The 22,844-nt window shown below is 44.1% G+C and overlaps 3 protein-coding genes across 5 annotated transcripts; 2 read left to right on the top strand and 1 right to left on the bottom strand.

Moving 5' to 3' along the window:
* The first annotated feature begins 247 nt into the window (after positions 1-247).
* On the top strand, positions 248-9,224 carry NELFCD (negative elongation factor complex member C/D). Its single transcript, XM_064674104.1, has 15 exons — positions 248-373; positions 995-1,110; positions 1,295-1,404; positions 2,429-2,538; positions 2,816-2,923; positions 3,328-3,480; positions 4,275-4,405; positions 4,848-5,013; positions 5,642-5,776; positions 5,986-6,125; positions 6,474-6,588; positions 6,899-6,994; positions 7,205-7,345; positions 7,710-7,839; positions 8,260-9,224. The coding sequence occupies exons 1-15, from the start codon at positions 308-310 to the stop codon at positions 8,292-8,294; spliced, it is 1,752 nt and encodes a 583-aa protein (XP_064530174.1). The 5' UTR covers positions 248-307; the 3' UTR covers positions 8,295-9,224.
* Positions 9,225-9,491: 267 nt separating this feature from the next.
* Positions 9,492-14,722, bottom strand: CTSZ (cathepsin Z). The gene is made up of 6 exons (XM_064674115.1): positions 14,505-14,722; positions 13,818-13,981; positions 11,950-12,129; positions 11,217-11,367; positions 10,823-10,985; positions 9,492-10,356 (listed from the first exon to the last, which is right to left on the bottom strand). The coding sequence occupies exons 1-6, from the start codon at positions 14,645-14,647 to the stop codon at positions 10,243-10,245; spliced, it is 915 nt and encodes a 304-aa protein (XP_064530185.1). The 5' UTR covers positions 14,648-14,722; the 3' UTR covers positions 9,492-10,242.
* TUBB1 (tubulin beta 1 class VI) lies at positions 13,951-22,804 on the top strand. 3 transcript variants are annotated; one of them, XM_064674110.1, is made up of 4 exons: positions 13,951-14,029; positions 20,269-20,377; positions 20,542-20,652; positions 20,786-22,804. In XM_064674110.1, exons 3-4 carry the CDS (start codon positions 20,592-20,594, stop codon positions 21,856-21,858), a joined length of 1,134 nt encoding a protein of 377 aa, XP_064530180.1. In that variant the 5' UTR covers positions 13,951-14,029; positions 20,269-20,377; positions 20,542-20,591; the 3' UTR covers positions 21,859-22,804. The 3 variants fall into 3 exon arrangements, with proteins under 3 accessions (XP_064530180.1, XP_064530179.1, XP_064530181.1); XM_064674109.1 differs by lacking the exon at positions 13,951-14,029 and adding an exon at positions 14,867-18,736; XM_064674111.1 differs by lacking the exon at positions 13,951-14,029 and adding an exon at positions 14,867-18,736 and having other exon boundaries at positions 20,269-20,381; positions 20,456-20,652.
* The last annotated feature ends 40 nt before the right edge of the window (positions 22,805-22,844 follow it).

Genomic DNA, 22,844 nt, shown 5'->3' with positions numbered 1-22,844 from the left:
CCCTCCGCCCATCCCGGGCTCTCCCTCCGCCCATCCCGGGCTCCCCGCACCGCCCATCCCGGGTTCCCTCCGCCCATCCCGGGCTCCCCGCACCGCCCATCCCGGGCTCCCCGCACCGCCCATCCCGGGCTCTCCCTCCGCCCATCCCGGGCTCCCCGCACCGCCCATCCCGGGCTCCCTCCGCCCATCCCGGGCTCCCTCCGCCCATCCCGGGCTCCCTCCGCCCATAGCGGCCGCCCCGTCCCCGCCCCGCCGCCATTCGGCACCGCCCCGCCAGTTCCGGCTGCGGGAGGAGCCGGGAGGAGCCATGGAGGACGCCGATTATTTCGAGGGCAGCGCGGCCGAGTGGGGCAGCGAGGCGGACGGGGGCGCGGTGAGGGCCCGGGGGAGCCCCGGGAGCGGGGCCGAGGGGCGGCCCCGGGCGGGTCCCAGAGCGGCCCCGAGCTGAGGCGAGGAGCGCCCAGTGCCGGTGCGGGCGGTGTGGCCTGGGGCTGGATGGGGGCTACAGGGACGGATCCAGCTGCAAAACCTGAACCTTGGTCACCTTATCCCTCTCTGCGACCACCTGGAAGGAGGCAGTAGCCGGGTGGGGGTCGGGCTCTGCTCCCAGGCAACCAGCGACAGGACGAGAGGACACAGGCTTAAGCTGTGCCAGGGGAGGGTTAGGTTGGACATTAGGAAGAATTTCTTCGCGGAAGGGGTGATTAGACGTTGGAGTGGGATGCCCAGGGAGGTTTGGAGTCTCCATCCCCGCAGGTGTCCAAGGAACAACTGGACGTGGCACTCAGTGCTCAGGGCTGGGTGACAAAGTGGGCATCGGGCACAGGGTGGTCTCAGAGGTCTTCTCCAACCTCAGTGATTCTGTGATTCTCCATTAAGAAGCTCTATTCGTGCGGGGAGCAGGTGGATGTGTTTCTGTGGGGAAAAGTGGCCTAAATAGTATGGGGGGAGACAGGACAGGAGAGGGGTGTGACTCGACTGTGCTTGTGAACAGCAAGATGATGAGGATGGGGAGGGAGAAGATGATGCTGAAGTCCAGCAAGAGTGCCTGAAGAAATTTTCAACCCCTGACTATATAATGGAGCCGTCTATCTTTAACACGTTGAAAAGGTGAGTGTGACATGAAGTGTGTTATGGAGCACATTATGTGTGTTAGAGGTGTGATGATGTCACTTTGTATGGAAGTGCGTGTGAAAATGTACAAATGGTGCTATTGTTTTCCCTTTATTTAGAGTTCAGTTGGTTTTTACTTTTCGATTTGACTCAAATAGTTCTTTTGTAATCCTTTCATCAGATATTTCCAGGCAGGAGGTTCTCCAGAGAATGTAATCCAGCTCCTCTCTGAAAACTACACTGCAGTGGCACAGACTGTAAATTTGCTGGCAGAGTGGCTCATTCAAACAGGTACAATAAGTGATACGGTATAGTTTGGGTCTATAGTCTTTCTTTTGTCAGAAATATCTGAATCAATAGCAAATTTGATCATATATAGGAAATGGATTGTTATAAAGTTGTCATCTACTATGTGGCTAAACCCTTTATAATAATATGTTTATTCTGCTCAGAGAATAATGAAGTAAACTGTTGACAAACAGTTTGAAATGCTAACAGACTGTGTTATAAAGGGGTTTTGTAGTTGAAACAACTGCATAAGATAGTTTCTTTTTGTTTTCACCCAAAGGGCAAGGGGGCTATTACACAGATAGTGTTAGAAATATTTGATGTTTTGTAATAGAATTAAATAATTTAAATTTAAAAAGCAATTACCTTGTTGCTAGTTACTATTCCTTCTCAGTGCATCAATGGTTACACTAAGGGTTCTCATATAGAGAAGCTGTATTCTCTGAGACAAGAATTACATATTAAGCCTCTTGCAAGACATATTCAGCATTATCTTGTGGTATCTCTGTCCCATAGCTAGTGTAAACTTTTGTTTACAAATTACCAGAATTACTATTCTCTGAGTTCAGAAACATAGAACTACTTGCTACTATTTGTATATTGTTTTATAGAAGACTATCAAAGCTACTGATGGTCAGTATATTAAAAGGATGAACTTTAGTCTGTAGTGGGGTGGGTTTGTTCCCCAGCCCTGCTGATCCCTTTTGTGGTTAAGGTACACTTGCATTTTGGTATCATGCCCAGTACTTTGGGATGGCTGACATTGCTGTTTGTGTGTCTGATGAGGAGGGTGAGAGAAAGGGACTAGTGTGACCTGCCTATCATCCTAAACATTTAGGAAAAAAGGTGGAGAATCTGTAAATCTGTCTGTATCAGTGTGGCTCAACAGTAGAACTGATGTCTCTCCTCTGATCCTCTCTGTGTTGGTAAATTTGGGAGTAGTTTCTGTTCTCACTGGAAAATGTAAGGTGTTGCTGCCATGTTTGATTGGATTGCATCTGCCAAGTTTTCTATTCCTTCTCTACAGGTGTTGAGCCAATGCAAGTTCAGGAGACTGTAGAGAACCATTTAAAGAGCTTACTTATCAAGCATTTTGACCCTCGGAAAGCAGATTCCATCTTTACAGAGGAAGGAGAGGTGTGCATGGAATCCATGTTGCTGTCTCTGCTCGAGTGGGTCCTCCCTAAATGCCTTCATCTGATGGAGTAGCACATGGTGGGGGAAGGGAAATGGTATCTTCAAAACTCTTTGGTAGTCCTCAGGTGTTTAGAGAACTTGGAAACTTGATGTGCATCCTTTGTAATAAATTTTTGTAGAACAACTCACAGGACTCCTGAGAGATGAAAGCCTTACTTTTAATGATCTTGAGAACTATATATTGTTAAGTTTCTCTCTGTTGCTCTAATCTTTTCAGACTCCAGCCTGGCTTGAGCAAATGATAGCACATACAACGTGGAGAGATCTCTTTTACAAATTGGCTGAAGCCCATCCTGACTGTTTAATGCTTAATTTTACTGTGAAGGTACTACACTCAAGTGTAATAAATAAGAATATTCATAAAGGGCTAGTTGTTTTGGCTTCAAATATTAGCTGTGGAATTTTGGAATTTTTTTGTTGGTTTGTTTGTTTTTTTCCCTTTGATCTGTATTTGAAAATCCTGGGTTTCTGGTGCAGTGGACCATTTCAATCACTTTTATATGTTTCTGGGACAAAAAGTGTTGTATCTTGCTGTGCTCTGAAATAGTTTATATTATTATGGTTTGCTTTATTTTTGCTACATCTTTATTGGTTTCCTTTTCTGTAAACTACGATATGAACGTAATTCCAATAAGTGTATGCAAGGTGAATCTTGCATTTTGTATATTCTTCTAGACTTGTTAGGATATCTGAAATATAAATAACAAGTTTTTTATGATGTTTTTGTAGCTTATATCTGATGCTGGATATCAAGGGGAAATAACCAGTGTTTCAACAGCATGTCAGCAACTGGAAGTATTTTCCAGAGTCCTGCGTACATCTCTGGCAACAATTTTGGATGGAGGAGAAGAAAACCTTGAAAAAAACCTCCCTGAGTTTGCTGTAAGTTGTTTTTTTGGGTTTTGTTTGTTTGTTTGTTTTTGTTGGGGTTTTTTTTTTGAGGTTTTGGGTTTTTTCCTTTTTACGTGGAAAAAGAAGTGTTTTCCTTTCTGGTTAGGAGATACAGATCAGTGTGAGATCGTAGACAATCTTGATTTCCTACAAAATCTTGAGAAGGTGTATCTGAGTTAAAACCCAGAAATCTATGCTTTTTGGTTGTTCTGTGACCAGGAATTCCTTGGGTTGACTATGATGCTTCTTATATTTATTAAATGGATTGTACAAAGGTGAAGGTAGAAATGTCATCTTTCACATTTAATGTGAAATGCTAAGATCAGTCTTGTCAGACCCTTGGCAAATTACAATAATTATTTTATCATCCACATCAATGTGAAAGCTGCCACCTGAATCAACCCAGCATATGTTCATATGTTGTGAAATAACCTGATGATTTTTGAGTGACTTTGTACTTCTCATACTGTTTAAATACTGCAGAGAAAGTACCGAGTGTAAGTAACAGAGATTTCCCTCTCAATTTTGGCATTTAAGAAATGAAGTTCTCAATTTAGCCATTTCTTCATGCTTGGTATCAATGCTTTATTCTATCAGTACCTTCTTCTTGGCTGTTGGGTTTTTGGTTTTGTTGCTTAGTTTTTTGTGTGTTGTTTTGTTGGGTTTTTTTTCCTCTGCAATTTTGCCGTTTGTTTTTGCCCTTCGCTCTCACGACAATGTAACCACAGCAGCACACTGGGAAGTCCCTTGCTGACTGGTAAGCTTTGTGCTGTGTGCTTTCACAGAAGATGGTGTGCCATGGGGAACACACTTACCTTTTTGCCCAGTCCATGATGTCCATCCTGGCTCAGGAGGAGCAGGGAGGGTCGGCTGTCAGGAGGATCGCTCAGGAGGTGCAGCGATACGCCCATGAGAAGTAAGTGGGAAGTACACTATTAGTTAAAATATAAGTCAACAGAATCTGCAAACTGCTGTCTTTTGCTCATCTTAGTTACCTTTTACTGGCAAAAGGAGAATCCTTAGCTGCAACACAGCAGCTCTTGTAGCAGGCTTTCGTCTGTAGAACAGCAGAAAAGTTCAGTGCCCTGTACCCAGGCGACCTGAAATTGGAAAAGCGAAGAAGTGAAGTTTCTGTCTACTAACAAATATGTATTTTTACTATTCTATGAACATCTTAAAAACAAACATACAGGCCTATTTCTGTACTTGCCCAGAACAAGGGGTTCAGCCCTAAGGCATTGCATTCCAAAGGATGTGGCCTGTTGGCACAGTGAGGCTTAAACTAAAATGTCTGAATTAAGAGAATAAGTCACTGAATTAAGAAAATAAGTCACTGTGTGTGTCTGCTCTTCATGCAGAGGCCACGATGCCAGTCAGATCACTCTAGCACTGGGTACTGCAGCCTCCTATCCCCGAGCATGTCAGGCTCTTGGTGCAATGCTGTCCAAAGGAGCTCTGAATCCAGCAGATATCACTGTCCTGTTCAAAATGTTTACAAGCATGGACCCACCTCCAGTAGAACTGGTTAGTAGTTACCTGTTTATAACCTCTGATACTTACTTCTTGCAGTAGCACTCAGAAACGTGATGTCTTGTTGTGCTAAGTGTTGTATGGACACAAAAATTACATTAGCACTCGTCCTAATTACATAATTGTAAGTAATGTCTGAATATGAAACTGCTACTTGTATTCTGTTTTGCATTACCTTCTTGGTATTTTTTGTTGGTTTTTTTAATTATTCCAAGCTGTCCTTTTACATATAGTTAAATTAAAGAAATTTGCAAGAGGAGATAAAGATGGCAAAGAATTAAATCTTTTGATCAAAAACCTGCCCACTTCTGCAGTTTCTTATAAGCAGACATAAATGACACATTTTATATTTCTCACTGCCTCATTCTAACATGAATTCTGGTAACAAATATGATGGCATTTAGATACTTTAGCAAAATAGTCTGTAATTCTGTTTTCCTTTTTTTTAACTTTTATTTTTTTTCTGTAAAACTTTGGGTCTCTTCAGAAAACTGTCTAACCTACTCTCAAGGGGAAGTGTGTGTTACCTCTTTCTATGTTAGATATATCAGATGCAAAAACTGTATTTTTAATCACCTGTCCTAATTCTCAGGCTCTGACAGACAATTCATTTTCTTCACAGATTCGAGTACCTGCCTTTCTGGACCTCTTCATGCAGTCCTTGTTTAAGCCAGGTGCTAAGATCAACCAGGACCACAAACATAAATATATTCACATACTGGCTTATGCAGCCAGTGTGGTAGAGATGTGGAAAAAGGTAATGCTCAGCTCTGTGAATAACATTATGTTTACCTACAGCAGCCTGACTGTGCTGCAGGAAACGTGTGGTCATGAAGTTACTTATTTGAATATAAACTGTTTCTGGCTTCAACTGCCATGACTAAAGAATGTAGAACCTGATGATCAAATACTACCATAAAAGTACATTCACAACTCTTGCATTCAAACTTTGCAATAATTTTTCAGAACAAGAGAGTCAGCATAAACAAGGACGAACTCAAGTCAACTTCAAAAGCCATCGAAACTGTTCACAATCTGTGTTGCAATGAGAACAAAGGAGCATCAGAGTTGGTTGCAGAGCTGAGCACCCTCTATCAGTGCATCAGGTGAGCAGAGAGGCTGGTCCCAAGCTTCAGTTGTTGGAAGAAAAATATTATTTAGGAGAGGCAGTGCTGCTAAAGGGAGATGTCTTTATGGGCTACTCTGTGAGGGCATCCTCGCTGTAGAATATGTGAAGATGTGGTCTGAAAGCAGCTTTCAGAATTGTCCATCTGACTCTTTGGAATCTCTGATGAAGACATAAATCCTGCCTTTCACACACAGCTTGTCATCTTTGGGTCGCAGAACATGCTTTTCTGTGCCACTGGGAAAAGGTGACAGATTACTTTGTCTTCCTAGTAAAGCTTTCATTTATTTTTCATGCTCCTGTGCTGAAGTGATCTCTCTTTCTGTAGGTTCCCAGTGGTGGCTATGGGTGTGCTGAAGTGGGTGGATTGGACAGTGTCAGAACCACGATACTTCCAGCTGCAGACTGATCACACTCCAGTTCACCTGGCACTATTAGATGAGGTAAGAGTGTATCTAAAGCTTTGCAAGAACAATTTTGATGCTTGTAACAACCAGTCCATTGAATGCCTGTTGTTTGCAGTAAGTCACTAGATACAGAGATGAATCTATTCAGAGTTAATTATTTGGTTTTTTCAGCCCAGCATTATTTACACTAGGAAAACTTGGGCATCAAAGAAAGAAATGGTAGAATAGTTCTCTAAATGAATTTCCATTTGGCACTGAACATCAATGTAAACTTGTCTAATAAAGACTGCTGCATTGGTTTTTAAATTGCAGTTCTGAGCATCTGACTTTGCTGCCTTGTTTGCAGATCAGTACATGCCATCAGCTGCTTCATCCCCAAGTCCTACAACTTCTTGTCAAGCTCTTTGAAACAGAACATTCCCAGCTGGATGTGATGGAGCAGGTGACTCTCAAAAGATGCAGTATTTGTGTTCCTTCGTATTAGTTACACTTATTGAAGTTAATGGCTTTTGCTGTCAGAGCAGTTTGGAGAGCTTAGTTTAGGACTGTGGTCATGGTTAAAATGTAACATATCAGATATTGAAGCAATAAAAATCGAAAGCTTCTGAGAGGAAGTTCTGATCTGATGGTTCTTCCCTCCCTGCACCACCAGCTGGAGTTGAAGAAGACTCTCTTGGACAGGATGGTGCACTTGCTCAGCCGAGGGTACGTCCTGCCTGTTGTCAGCTACATCCGCAAATGCCTGGAGAAGCTGGACACGGATATCTCGCTCATCAGATACTTTGTGACAGAGGTCAGCAGCCAAAACTGCATTTACTGACATCTAGAGAGAAAGTTTAATATTGGTTGTATGTGTTTGGATATTAAATCAGCTTGCCTTGCATTCAGAAATGTTTCAAGTTCTGAGATCAAATTCTGAGCAATGTATGTGTATCAGTATTCACAAGGATGTGATATAGTCCTACTAATTCCTGACTTCTGGAATTAATAAGGTACTGGACAGAGTACTTCAAGAATACATAGCTAATTATTTGTATGGAGAACAAGAGGTCCTAAGTACAACTACTTGTATGCTTTCAAGACTAGTATGTGAATTAAATATTGTCCCTACTACCCCTGTAAGTGGAAGAGTAATCTGGTTTTGTCTGCTGTTTCAGGTGCTTGATGTGATTGCTCCTCCATATACCTCAGACTTTGTACAGCTTTTTCTTCCAATCTTGGAGAACGAAAGTATTGCAGGTACTATAAAAACAGAAGGTGAACATGATCCTGTCACTGAGTTCATAGGTAAGTCCATTTATTCCTTGCACACCTGCTTCCATTTGTGTATGTTACAACTGCAAATAATGTTTAGGAGGAGGATTGCTTAAAATTACTGCCAGATATTTTTGACAGACAACTTCCCTTTTAGGGGCCTATGTTTAGCAATTTTCCTGAAATCAAGAATCTGGGGGTAGTAGTGAGGAACTGGAGATAAATACTGGTTTTTGAGAACTAGCATTGCAGTAAGGAAAGGAGAGGAAGGGAAGTAGTCTGTCATAATACACTGTATTCTGTCATAATACTCTCCTATCCTAAAACAAAAACATTTTCCAGACCCTAAAATCCTAATTATTTACATAATGCAGAAATCTACATGCAAGCAGATAAATTACTGACTCAGAGTAATGTACTGAACACTGTCTTCTTTTTTTTTTTCTTTTTAAGCTCATTGCAAATCTAACTTTATAATGATGAACTAAGCAGTGGAAAGTATCAAGACTGCAGAGCACATGATCACTACTTTGCCATGCTCTCCACCAGTAGGGTTCTATAACTGGACAATGCAGCAGCAGAAAGAAAACAACAACAAAGCCAACAAAACTAACAAACATAAAACAAGGAGGAAAGGGCTGAAGGGCATTTGATTGACTTGTGTGGTGACCTTGAAGTTCCTGTCAGAGGACTGTTTGTATTTCCTATCAGAGAACTGTTAATGTAATTTAGCAAATGGAGTAATACTGAAGGATTTTCTTTTGTTCCACAAATCAGTATAAATCTGAATGTTCTGAAGGGGAGAGCAAGAGAGAAACAGATTTGTTTAAAAGAACGTTATTTTTGTTACTTAGTGAATTTGGCACTCATTCTTTGTGTAATGCCCAGAACCTGAACAGTGGGGAAGGTAGTTCCTACTAAAAACACTTTGCAGATAATTCTCTGAATACATCTTGAATACTTTAGGCTTTGATATTGCAAGTTGAAAAAAAAGGGATTTGTGTGATTAGCTCTGTGCAGCAGAGAAGCCCCAATGCCTCTTTCTCCCCTTTGCATTCTATTAGAATTCTAAATATCCTACATATTTACTGCTATGAAAAAACCCATTTTGTGCAACACAAGTGGAGTTGTAACAATCAAGGATAGTTTTCTAGTGGGATATGAACTCTATGTGTGTGTTACCTTTCAGAATCTATTTTTTGGTAAATAGATGCATCAGATGTTACTGGTAAGTTTAATTACCATGTCAGAATTCCACTGCTGTCCAAGAAGATGAATGTGTGCAGAAGTTTCATTACTGCTTCTTGTGGCTTTGTTTTTATAATTATCTCTGCTCTGTCCTGGTTGATGCCAAACAGTGAGGGATACACCCGAGAATATGAATTACCTTTAAATAAAGGTGTTTTTTCTTTTCCAGAGATATCTTTCAAAGTTTCGTTATTCATTTATGGAATTCTGAGCTACCCTGGTAATTCTTGAGACAGCAGCCAGTGGTTTAATTTCTGAACTCTGCTGCTGTACAGACTGTTGTCAATCAGGCCTTTCACAAGTAAAAATCCAGTAAAAGCAGCACCATCCTGGATTAGCTTTGGGCAGCTGGTCTAGACCTAAGACAGCTTAAGCAGAACAGGGGGAGACAACCAAGCACAGGAATTAATAAGCTCTTATAATAAATATCCAGTCAGTTATGAGAAAAAGTGTTTATTAAATGCAATTAACAATGCCAGTTAGTAACATTTGATATGGCACTGATTTGTCACTTAAAAGACTAAGGAAGGGAATTTGCCTCATTTCTTCAAATTAGTGAGGAGTTCTGAGTTATGGCAATTTATCCTTTGCCTCTAGGAGAAAAATGGCACAGTCAATCACAGATTAAAGCAAGGAATTTGAGCAAAGACTAATTAAGAAACGTTTAGACCATCTTTTGATCAAATTAATTCCCATTATATCATTTTGATGGATAAAAGCAACTACATGCATTTCCACCACCTCGTTTCACCAGGAGGCCAAGGAAAAAGGGGATTTAGTTTTTTAATTTATCATGTCCAGAATTAGTTTTGTTTTTTGCATCATCTCAGTACTGTCAGAGAATTTAAAATAAGCTCTAGACCCAAATATTGAGTATACTTTTTCCTTTCCAGTATGCCTACATAATTTGTATTTAAAAAAAATAGATATTTACACATACAGGTTCTATGATTAAGTCAGTATGATTTCAATACTGTGCATCAAGACAGACAACTCTTTCATGGGCAAATTAATTGTAAATAACTGTCTCAAGGCAGCTCTGTATTTTTTGAAGCACTTGTGTGGTGCTATCTGGGCTAATTTTGCAGAACTGCCTGATGGTGTGGAACTGTGAGAGAGTCTTAGACAAAAAAAGGCTGTGCGGGGAAGCTTCCAAACAAAGTAATTCCTACAATGTACAACGTAGAATCAAGGAAGTATAGGATCTCCATATGTACAGTCCTCTTCAATAGCAAGATTGTAGTCTGCTCCTCTCCCACCCTTGTAGGCACTTGTCACAATTCTCAGCCACCCTCTTTCGCCCTGTAAAGGATTGAATTTGCATTGTAAATTAGAAAACATAACTACAGAAAATGTAGATTGTTGAGTCTGTTCTGTCTTCCAAATATGAATTATTTATAAGTGAATGTAGGCATTCACTTCAAGAGGAAGTGTAACACCGCATTCATGGGGCAGCCTGCTTTGGTGGATTTATATCCCACTCATCCATTCCAGGTGTGTGACTTGATTCTTGCCTACAACTAAAGTAATTTTACATTTGCCCACAACAGGAGCTGCACAGAAGGGCAGAATTTGGGACTGAGTTGACATCAAGTAGCTTTGGATGAATATCCTTGTCTCCAGTTTAGTTAAGTTTCATTTTTAAACTGTTAGTCTAGTTCAGTTTTGTATCCACAGGCCAGCTCTGCAGCTTCTACTCCGGAAGTGAAGCGCCCCACCTTCCCTGCAGAGTGATCCTGCAGATGTGTTTGTTCCCCTGCTTCCTTACCCAGGGTTCACCCCACGAGTTCCGGACAATCCAATACTCTGTCCCATTTTCCACGCCCCAGCCGGCCACGGACACGATGTGATTCACTGTGGGAGAGGGGTTGTACTCTGTGTAGAGGCCTCCTGTGTAGGCATCCAGCTTCTCAGTAGCCATGATACCACAGCTGTAAGAAAGCAGAGAAAGGAGTTTTTATACCAGGGGATCAGGGCAGGGGCCTGGCTACAAAACAGTTTTGAATTCTGAGCTCAGCTGATGTACAAACAAGCTGAAGTCTGCAAAGCAGTGCAGAGCTGCTCACATATGCTAGAGTGGAAAACTACACTGCAGTCACTAGACTGAGCTTCAGGTATTTTTACCCCAATATTACTTGTAGATAAACATTTTTCTTTTTTACCTAATTGGCCCATTAGTGTAGATTTCTGCCATCATTTTTTCTCGTCCACTGACAGACCCATAGTCAGCAACTTTCCAGAGAGTGTAGTTCTTGATCACGTGACATTCTCCAAAAGTGACACAAGTCCCACACTGGTTGAACTTCTTACACTCTGTAAAACAGAATTGAGATTATCACTGCAGGAGGGTGCTTTCCTTCAAGTGAATTAATGATAGGACGGTAAGTTTTTTTTTAACTTATGTGAGGAAAATATTAATAATATGTCTTCTCTCTGGTGAACTAAATACCTTTCTGAAAACCACAATTTAAGTCCCTACTATCTCTAGTTACTATTTTTCAGTCCATACACACAAATGCTTTGATGAGGACATGCCTCTCCATAGATAGAGAAATCATTCCAGTCATACATGACCAGACAAAGGTTAAATTTCTCCTTTGTTTAGCTTAAGGTGACACTTGTAAATATTTCAGTACATTAGATATTGTGTGTCACAGATTTAAGAGATTAAATTAAAACAATTTAGCTGTCCAAACTTGCCTGGGCATGTTTTAGTGCTACACTGTCTGTCTGGAGTAAGGAGAGACACACACAGGCCTGTAAAGAAAACCTGTTCTGTCAGTCAAACAGCAGCAACCAGTATTCTGAAAACCCAATAAACTCTTTTTTTTTTTTAATATACTAAGATCTGTTAAACCTGGAGAGGTGTCCTACAGCAAAGCAAAGGCACCATACTTTGGTCCTTGGCTTGGTAGTTGTTGCAGGTCTCGTCGGGAATGCCGTGGTCGTGGGCGTACACCCAGACCCCGGAGTGGTCTCCCCCTTCGCAGGACCCGGCGTCAGCACAGTCGATGACGTTCTGAACAGAGAGGTAGGCAGAGGGCCATGCTCCTTTCCTCTTTATGTTGATTCTGTCTGTAAAGAGAAGAAATTGGGGTTTGTGAGTGGAATATGTGGGTGGCTACACTTCGCAAGTAGTGTTCAAACTGTCTCCTTTTCTTTGAACCTGTAGCTGTTGGCAGACAATAGTGCTTGTGGTTGCAGAACCGTCCACTATCAGCACTGAGGCACAGCATGACCTAATTCAAACCAGAGGCTGAGTTATAAGTGGGGGTTTCCATTAGAAGGGGGGTTTTTTCCGCTAAAAACTCAGCAAAAATATGCAGATGAGTAAGATCTGTCTAAAGCCTTGAAGAGCCCTAGACCTCTTTTACTTCAAGCTTCTGAAAACTTCAGATCTGTTTCGTGGCTTTGACAGCAAAGACTTTTCAAATACACATCATAAAACCAGCTCTCACCAGCATCTCTCACAGAGTAGAGATTTATGCCTAAGCCCATGCCAGCCATAAGCCCACACAAGTCACTGGCTCTGAGACAGTCTAAAAGCAATGAAAAGCTTTCAGAATTAACTCCTTGCTGTTACACCAACATCTCACTGTCATCCTGCCATCTCAGACAGGCATTGCCACCCTGCTGCCTTATTTTGTCAGAAATCAGCTTACTTGGCAGAAAAGCTTCCTGATGGGTATTTATAAACTGCTTCTCACCCTGCATTAACAGTCTTAACTGTGCCACCCTGGTACTTGTAATCCTATTAGTACTAACAACATTCAAATATACTTGACAGAACTGGGAACTATTATGCCAGACTAGTCTTAATGAAGAAAAAAAAAAAAGGAATGAATGCTTTAAACTACTCACAACAATTAAGAAAAAAATACCCTGATTTTTAAAACTACACGTTGGCATACCTACATATTAAGTTTTAACCAAAGTTATATAATTAACAAGTTGCTGTATTTTACCTATCCTAATACTTCACTACATTCTGACAGGTATCACATAAGTGAATTCTTGTACCTCTTAGGAATGTATCCCTCATGATTCCTGCTGTCTGCTCACACTTGCATTGTCTTCCCCTTTCTGCACAGTTTCCTCTATCTGTCCTTCACAGTCCATCTTCTTACAGCCTCCCTATGCAAACAGGATTTCTGCAGCATGTAAATCACATGTTCTCTCTAGAGAATTTACTTCATCTGTAGCAAACCACTACTTCCCTTTTCCTAAGAAGTTTGATACGAAGATTGCTGCTGAAACCAGATTGTCTGTGTGCTGTGATAGTTTGTTTGAATAATCGGTCTCCTGAAGCAAACACCCCTCGGGCCCTCCCCACAAGAGGCAACTTCTTTCGTTTCCTCATTCCCAGGCACGGCTGGAGCACTTCTTGTTCTGCAGCTGCAGCACAGGCTGAGGTACCACAAAAGGGGGGGAGACACAAGAACTGCTTGTGCATCTGCTGCTGCCACGGAGGAGAGGGCAGAACCCCCAGTTCTTACCCGCAGGAGCTGTGAACACATTCCTTCTGCAAACAGGTTTCTAACCATGCCAGTGCTCCCCCTCGCACCTCCTTGCCTTCAGCCTAGGCATTCCTACTGTTCCCGGTGTATTCACAGACATCTCGGCCCCGTTTTTGCTGCAGTGACTTGGCACCTCGTCCTTACACCAGCTGCCAGTAAGGTGAAGATAAGCTGCCCTGGCCTCCGAAAACCGCGGATTCCGGGGCGCGGGCAGCCCGGCGGGTGGGCAGGGGGTGCAGGGCGTACCTGCCAGGGCGCTGGTGCTGCCGTGGGCCCAGCAGGACCCGCAGTACTGCGGGATGTGCTGGTTCCGAGTGGTGCTCGCGTAGTTCACTCCATCCACGTTCCTCCAGTCCCAGCTCCGCGGCAGCGCCGACACCTCCAGGTACTCGTGCGGGCGGGGGTACGTCCTGCGGCGGGGAGGGAAGAGGAACTACAGCGCCGGCATCCCCGGCCAGGTGAGGGGGTTGGGTTTCTTTTAAAAATCGCGGATTCCGCGGGGTTTCGTAACGAGTGCCCGGCGGGAGCGCGTGACCGGGCCCTGCCCGCGGTCTCGTGACCGGCACTGTCCCCGTGTGTCCCCCCCGGCCAACCCCGGGGGGACAGAGCGGCCCCGGGACCCCCCGCACCGCCGGGGACCCCCCGATCCGGGCGGTGCGGGGGCTCCGTGAGCTGCGGCTGCGCCCGGCCAGCCCTTCCCCCGGCTGCTCCCCGAGGAGAGGCTGGATGGGGGCGGCTCCAGAGGGGACGGGGGACAGCCCCAGCTCCAGAGGGGACGGGGGACAGCCCCAGCTCCAGGGGGTGGCCGGGGGGCAGCCCCAGCTCCAGGGGGTGGCCGGGGGGCAGCCCCAGCTCCAGGGGGTGGCCGGGGGGCAGCTCCAGCGGGGGAGGGGGCTGCCCCAGCCCTGGGGGGAACGGGGGAACGAAGCTCACCTGAGCCCGGGAGCCTTGCGCGGGGCTGGTTTGTAGCAGTGCTGCCCCTCCCTGAAGTAGAGCCCGGCGCGGGCGGGCGGGCACAGGCAGCCCCCCCAGAGCAGCAGCAGGACGGGCAGGAGCGGCTGGACCCGCGTGGCCATGCTGGGTCAGCGGCAGCTTCCTGGGACGCGCTGGCACCGGGATTCAGGGGAGGGGCCGGAGGACAGGGCGGGGCTGGGGCGGGGCCGGGCGCGCTCACCTGCGGGGGGCGAGGGCCCTGGACCCTCCCTCGGGGTCCTCGGTCCGCGGGTATCGCCCCCTCCAAGGGAGAAGGTGCGCTCCAGGATGCCCAGGGCACCCTCCCTGAGCCCTTCCCAAGGGCGGCTGATTGATCTGTCGGGATGAGGAACAAACCCGAGACCCCGCGTTCCCAGCCCCCCCAGCTCACGCGCTCAAAAGTGAAGCAATTTGGTCACAGGGGTTGTGACAAGAGGACTCGTATCTGGACAGGCTTATAGGTTCCTTTACCTTTGGCCTAACACCTCAGCATTGTGCCAGACTGTGACCAGCAACTGTGACACTGCAGAGAGCAGGCTTGGGCTTTTGTTTAGTTGTGGTTTTTTTCTTAGTCATGAGTTCTGAATTCTTCAAGCCCTTTAATGCTACAGTTTACTAAGGCTGCAATTTTTAGGCTGTTCTTTAGGGCTCAGGACACCTGAAGATTCTTTGTTATCTGTTACAAGATTTAGTCAACAGTAAAAGCAGTTTTCTGATTTTCCTGCAAAAGGTTCCAATGTCTGTGTGAGTGGGCTGCCAGTCTCTTTTCCATACATTAGCTGGAGCTTTCATGTTTGGTGAACAGGTTTAGTAAACCACAGACAGTTCTCCCCTCGTAGCTTTTCTTCCATAGTTCTCAGCACTTTTTGTAAAAGGCCTGGAGCAGAGCAGGAATGGAGCCTGACTGCTGGGCAGTTAATTTATTTGGCAACTCACCAAGTGCTCCAAACTCAACAGTGACAGTGGTTGTGGCAGTAGTGCCCAGATAAGGGCACTGTGCAGCAGGTGAATTCACACACTGAAGCCCCACGTTTTTGCCAGGTCATAGATCTGCAGTGTGAAGAAGGTAATGAACTGCTCAGTCTTCCACTGTGGTTGTACCAAAAGCTATTTGTTTAATCACATGGGCTCGTTACACTGATGATGATTTACAGTGGGCAGTCCTGCCTTTTTTCCTTGGACCACCTGCCAGAGCAAGGCAGGTTAAATAGTTTTACTCACTAACTGAAATGCAAATGTGAAGTGCTTTTTATTCCTGAATGCCATGTTTTTTTGGTATCATTCCTAAGGTTGATGCAGCCAGCCCAGGTTAGTTGAGACTTGCATCAGCTCATCTGCTAGCCAGTCACAGATCTCTTTAAAATTATCTGGTGTCCTGTAGCCAGGCCTATCTCAAATTGAATAGGCTTTCTTCTCAACAATCTTCTTGGTTACTCTGAAAAGCCAGTCCCTCCCAAGCAAACCATATTTAAAACACAAAAGGTATTCCAGAATGCCTCCCTGCACAGGCATATTTGTTGCTAGTGGGCAGCCTTAAAAAAAAAAAAAGAAACAACAAAACAATCAAAAAATCAGAAACAACAACAAAAAAGCCCAGCAACCACAAAAACCTGGCTTGTTTGTGGTCTCAGCTTAAGGCCACGGCCAGGGCTGTGGTATCTGGGGCCTGCTCTGAAGGCAATGGAAGCAGTTGGCAGCCTGATAATAGACACTGTGGGCCAGGCTGTGCCCAGTGCCAGGCTGCTCCTAATCTCCACAGTGCCAAAAGTCCCTGGAGCCAGCCCATCCACGTTCCCTCCGGCCCTGCGGACGCTCCCCCGCTAATCTGCAGCAGCACATGTGTGGTGGCTGGGCCTGGGAAGTGCATTGGGTGTTAACAGGCTTGGGATTACCCAGGGCTGAGGAATGACAGGCCTGCAACAAGATCTACAGAGAAACAGGCTCCTCACAGACCACAGCTGGGTAAAGCCAGGCTTGGAGGTTCACAGAAAAGCAGTTGGGGAGAAGGGGCAAAAGAGCCCCAAACCCACATCCACTTCACAAACCATCCCAGGTACTTGGTGTTGTGTGCCATAATTTTTTAGACTCTATATGGAAGTGCTTCAGAGGAGGCACATGATTTCAGGGAGCTATTTCTAGCAAGAGAAAAACCCATATCAAGTGATTGCAAATTTCTTCCACTTCCCTTTTTTCCCTTTCCTTGTAGATGTGCTCAGCCAGTGTATTTATTGCAGAAATTATTTTGCCAAACTTTTTGGACAGTGAATTAGCATCTTCAGCCTCTCTGTAAGCTGTGTCTATTGTAGATGAATACATTGCATATTTTGAGTAGTATTTATTTAGTGTGAGCAGGTCTCTGATGCGTGGTGTCGATGCAGCTCCCATCCAGAGTGCAGCAATTGAATACACAGCTCAGAGTTGCACAACTACTTTTAGCTAAAGATCATTGGAGAAAACAAATATGTGCATGAATAAAATGAGATTTGCTTTCAAAGTAAATGTCCAAATAACCTTTCGAGAATTTTCTTAGGAAATTTTAGAAGATACCCACTGCCATTGTGGGATATATTGACAATGTGGAGATAGAACAGAATGGTTTGGTTATCTTGCTCAGTAAACTAAATGGCTTAGAGAATATTTATCTTCTGGAATATGATAAAATAATTGTGTTCTAAGGAAACAAAACTAATCTACTTGAACTGAGTCCTGCTTTTGTTGCTTCCTACTGTGGATACTCATAGCTTGGCAGAGGATGACAAATGTTTGCTCGCTACTCTTTTGCAATGCACTTTAGGTGCTAAACTCTGTCTTAGGAGCCCTTGTCTGTTCCTTCATTGGCTGGCGGGAGAAGTGGAAGTCATATAGGGTGGGGGGGAAGTCTGGAACAAGCTGATTTTTCTTTTGAAACATATGGAAGCGCAGAGGTTCCTTATCTCTAGCAACCCACAGCACTCTGTAAAGTAGTAACTTTCAGTGACTCAAGTCCTTCCACTGTCACCATTTTATATAAAATAATTTGAGGTGCTTTCCTAATTATAGTTCCTTTTGCCATCCTTAAAAGGAACATTTGCAAAGCAGTGACAGTCATTTGACATGTAATGAAACTGCTCCAAGTTCCAGCAGACAGTCCATTCTGGGGTTTCTGCTGCTCAGTGATACTGGTCCTGGTTATCAGCAGGCAACATGACTGGGTCATGTTCTGCTCCCCCTCGCATTGTTTCCTTTTGAACATTATAGTTCACTTCAGTGAACTTCAGTGGAACTGGGGGTTCACCTCTAGCATTTTCCTGGCAAGTTCTGAAGCACATCTCAGACATAAGAAAATAAGAAATATTAGAAATGCTTAATGACAGAAAATTAAGAGAGAGAGCACCTATGCAAGTTAGTCACAAGTTAATTCAGATTTTGGCTGAAATTGGGGGATACTCATAATTGTTTAAGGAACAGGCATCACTGAGAGTGCAGTCTTACATTTATGTGTTACAAAGTATTTTTTGGTCCTGATCCTGTCCCCTTCCTTCATGCAGTCAGACACTGGGAATGACGACTATTAGTGAACTCAATTTTGCCTGGAAATGTGCTGAATGTTGTAGTTATAGGAAGCTACTGCTCACACTGGTTTAAATATGGGTGGTGTCCTATATGACTCATATGATGCTAAAATTTAAATTATGTGGCAGAAGCGCATGTGCTTAATAAATGAAGATCACTCATTTTTGGCTGTAATCTCTATATATGCACATATATTTGTATATATATTGTGTGTAACATCAAATAATGAAACACAAATAGAATGTGCACATAATTGCATGCATCACACTGCTGCAGAGATCTGGAATTAATTGTGAGGGGGTGCATATGACAATATTCCTTTCCAAGGCACTCCGAAAAGCACCTGTGCTTTTTGTCCCCAGGCAGTAAACAGGCATTTTGCCTCCTTGTGGAATGCTGAGCAGCCTGAGGAGTTGGCTACTCCCCTTCTGGCTGAGTGACAGTCCCTCTGATATAAAAAGGCCCCTTGGGATGGGCTGTGCTGGGTGTAGCTGATAGTGCAGCAGAAAGAGGGCTTGTTCTGGGGACTGCAACTGGAGAACCCGTGAGAGGTTGTGGCCACCAGCAGGTCCGAGCTCCACAAAATGCGTGAAATTGTGCATCTTCAGATTGGGCAATGCGGGAACCAAATTGGAGCCAAGGTAAGGTCTCCTTTCAACATTGCTCCTCAGTCAGTGGTAATGGGTCAAATATCATCAAACATCATCCCCGACCATGGGGACTTTTGGGAATTTAATGGCATGCTAGCAGGGAAGATGAGTATTTGGTGTGAAAGGCAAAAGATGGGCTTGCTCCTCATGCAAAGCTTAATGTTCATCTGCAATAACCATGGCACAGTGATTACAGGTGCTCCAGAGCATTCCTTCTGGGACTTATATTCCCAAGGGAACTAATCTAGTCTGCAAAATACTGAGACAAGTGGTGGAGCCAGTAATTCAAGGGCTGCAAAGTTGTGATTCCAGTACTTTAGCTCAGCCATGCAGCAGTAACTGCCACATTATATTTATAGAATTATTCATAGAATGCTTTGGGTTGGAAGGGTCCTTACGGATCATATGGGATCTTATTAATCAACAGGATGACCAGTTAGTTTTTTCTGAGAGTGACACAAAGTGGCCTCCTGTGACAGGCAGAAGTAATTTGGAGCATTTTTGTGTAGTTCAAACACTCCAATGCTGTCACTTAGAGAGAAGTCACTATTGCTGACTTTCTATGCTAGGAGAAAAAAAAAAAAAATCACCATTCCTTCTGCTCTGTGATGTTCATCTTTTTATTTATTTATGAGTAGGAAGTAGTAAAAAAAATTATCAGGGATTGCTCTGTTGTGTTCTTCCTCCATTTCTTGCTCCCACAAATCTCACCTTGATTTCTTTTAATGGAACATGAAGCTGTGGATGGCCAGGGAATGTCATGTTAGACCCAGCTAGTTTGAATGCAGCCAGTGTGAGAGGTGAAAGGTGGTTTTTTTGTTGGCTTTGACCTGCAAACTGCTTAGGTCTATTAAGACCTGTAGAAAAGAACACACCCCCCCTGCACATGTTGGAAATGATGTATCTGGACACTCAAAACGAGACTGGATGCTGACCCAGCAGACCTTTAATATTAAAGTAGCCTGGTCATTACAGTGGGTGGGTGTGTCTACATGAACACTGCTGGGGCTGCTCTCCAGATAAGAGCCCCAGCACAAGACATATGAGCGTCAAGATAGGACATTTAGGACCAGCAGCTGTTTGTGGAAAGCCTTGCTCATGTACAAGTTTGCCTGTGCAGCTTTGCCATGCTGCAGTCACACTTGTGCATGACAGGACTCAAAACAACCCTCCACAATCCACCTCCATGACTCTTTATTAAGCTCATACCAACTACTGCCTGTGTTATTTACACTATTTTATGGTGGTTTTTTTTACTATAAAGGGAACAAATTGAGGGCCTCCACCTATTAGTGCATGGGTGATAGCTAAGCAGTATAAATAGCCTACTAAACTTTTCTCTTGAACTTATCTGGGGAGGAGGAGAGGAGGATCCCTGCTCTGATCTAATAAATAAATGGCAAAACATCCCCTGCTTCAGGCACAGTTCCCATCGGGGATGAGAGCAGCACGAGAGCAGCAGGAGAGTGTGCTGAAAATAAAGCAATCTTTGTTAAGTGTGTTGTACATCATTCCTTTTCCAGTTCTGGGAGGTGCTTGGTGATGAACATGGGATTGACATCACTGGAAACTACCGTGGGGATTCACCCCTGCAGCTGGAGCGGATTAACGTGTACTTCAATGAGGCTTTCTGTGAGTGCTCAGCACTGTCAGGTGTTGGCAGAGCAATTTTTAATTAAAAACCCCTCAAAAAAACCTAAACCACTATAGGTGGATTGGACTTTTCAGAGCAGATCATAAGGCTGTCTCTTTGACCTCTAACAGCAATCATTTGCATTCACTTTGTTTTGTTCCAGCCCATAAATTCGTGCCCCGTTCCATCCTGGTGGACCTGGAGCCTGGTACGATGGACAGTGTACGGTCCAGCAAAATAGGCCCCCTCTTCCGACCGGACAACTTTATTCATGGTATGTACATCATGCTGCCAGCAAACTAACTGGAGTCAACTGGCCCAAAATGGGCTTTGATCTACTTTTGTTGTAGCCTTTAAAAAGTCTCTTGTTAACTTTGTGGCTGTTCTTTCTGTAATTTTGTTTACAGGTAATTCAGGTGCTGGAAACAACTGGGCCAAAGGCCATTACACAGAAGGAGCTGAACTGATTGAGAACGTCATGGATGTGGTCAGGAACGAGTGTGAGAGCTGTGACTGCCTTCAGGGGTTCCAGCTGATCCATTCTCTTGGTGGTGGTACAGGCTCAGGTATGGGCACGCTTCTCATCAACAAAATCAGGGAGGAATACCCCGACAGGATTATGAACACCTTCAGTGTTGTGCCTTCACCCAAAGTATCCGACACGGTCGTGGAGCCATACAACGCCATCCTCTCCATCCACCAGCTCATAGAGAACACAGATGAAACCTTTTGCATTGATAATGAAGCTCTATATGACATATGCTTCAGAACTTTAAAGCTCACCAATCCCACCTACGGTGACCTCAACCACTTGGTGTCCCTGACGATGAGCGGCGTCACCACCTCGCTCCGCTTCCCCGGCCAGCTGAACGCGGACCTGCGGAAGCTGGCTGTTAACATGGTGCCTTTCCCTCGCCTGCACTTCTTCATGCCAGGCTTTGCCCCACTGACAGCTCGGGGGAGCCAGATGTACAGAGCCCTCACCGTGCCAGAGCTCACGCAGCAGATGTTCGACGCACGCAACATGATGGCAGCGTGTGACCCTCGCCGCGGGCGCTACCTGACCGTGGCCTGCATCTTCAGGGGCAGGATGTCCACTAGGGAGGTGGATGAGCAGTTGCTGTCTGTGCAGACCAAGAACAGCTCCTACTTCGTGGAGTGGATCCCCAATAATGTCAAGGTGGCCGTGTGTGACATCCCCCCGCGAGGCCTGAAGATGGCAGCGACCTTCATCGGCAACAACACGGCCATCCAGGAGCTCTTCATCCGCGTCTCCGAACAGTTCTCAGCCATGTTCAGAAGGAAAGCTTTTCTCCATTGGTACACTGGGGAAGGTATGGATGAAATGGAGTTTTCTGAAGCAGAAGGCAACACCAATGACCTCGTGTCCGAGTACCAGCAGTACCAGGATGCCACTGCAGATGTGGAGGAATTCGAAGAGGTGGAAGTGGAAGCGAGCCCAGAAAAGGAAGCAGCGTAAAAACAATATCAAAACACTCTGAATAAGCCTGTTGACATTCACTAAAGACAAAGCAGTAGCCAAAAATTAGACATTTCTTCAGAACTTTTCTCTGCATCTGCCAAATAGCTCCAATTTTACAACACAGTGCTTTTGAAATTAATGGCAGCTCTGCTTTACTCTCCTAAACAACTGTTGACACTGAATTGCTCCCAAAAAGGAGACAGGTTGTCTCATAACAGCCTGTCTTGTAAATGTATTCACTTTTAGTATATAATCACCAGATACTGAATGTACTATACAGCCACTGTGCCTGTGTACATATATATCAGGATTATAAGCAACAGCAAAATACGCTGTCAACTCATCACATTTATTTATTCTCAGGTAAACACAGTGCCTGTTTTGATTGTGAACTTGTAACTGTTTTAGGAACACATGCGTATCTCTAAGGTCTGGAAAGGCAGTGTCTGTTTTATTATCACTCCACAGACTGATGCAGACCTGCAGACAAGTTCAGCAACTTGAGTTGCAGGGGGAGGGCAGAAGAAACAAGATGGGGCAAAAGACTGAATATGTACATTCTTTTTTTTTTTTAAGTACTTTTAATAGTTCTTTCACATTGCTGGCTTATATTATTGCAGAGCTTGTATTCATTATCATGGTGTGGTTTATTTGTTTTAAACTATAGGCTGAGTTACATTAGCACACAAAGTGGTGACACTGTGTAAAAGTTTTGGTGTGGTATTTTTTTTAATCCTGTGTACTAACTACTGTAAATTTTTCCCTAACATTCAGAACAACAAAAAGGATAGAATGGTTTGTAGCTTGTTAGATGTAAGTTCCAGGGCAATCACTAAATCAAAACTATATTTTGCCTTCAGGAAAAAAAGTTTATTGCCACAGCCTTCTACTTAACATTGTATTTATAATATTCTCTTAATAAAAAATATATACCATTCTGTAAGATACTTTTTATACTTGAAACATGTGACAGAAAAAAAAAA

This window comes from Pseudopipra pipra, chromosome 17 (assembly GCF_036250125.1).
Source record: "Pseudopipra pipra isolate bDixPip1 chromosome 17, bDixPip1.hap1, whole genome shotgun sequence".
Taxonomy (NCBI): Eukaryota; Metazoa; Chordata; class Aves; order Passeriformes; family Pipridae; genus Pseudopipra; species Pseudopipra pipra.
Note: the sequence above shows the minus strand (reverse complement) of the source record. Positions and strands in the feature narration are given on the sequence as shown.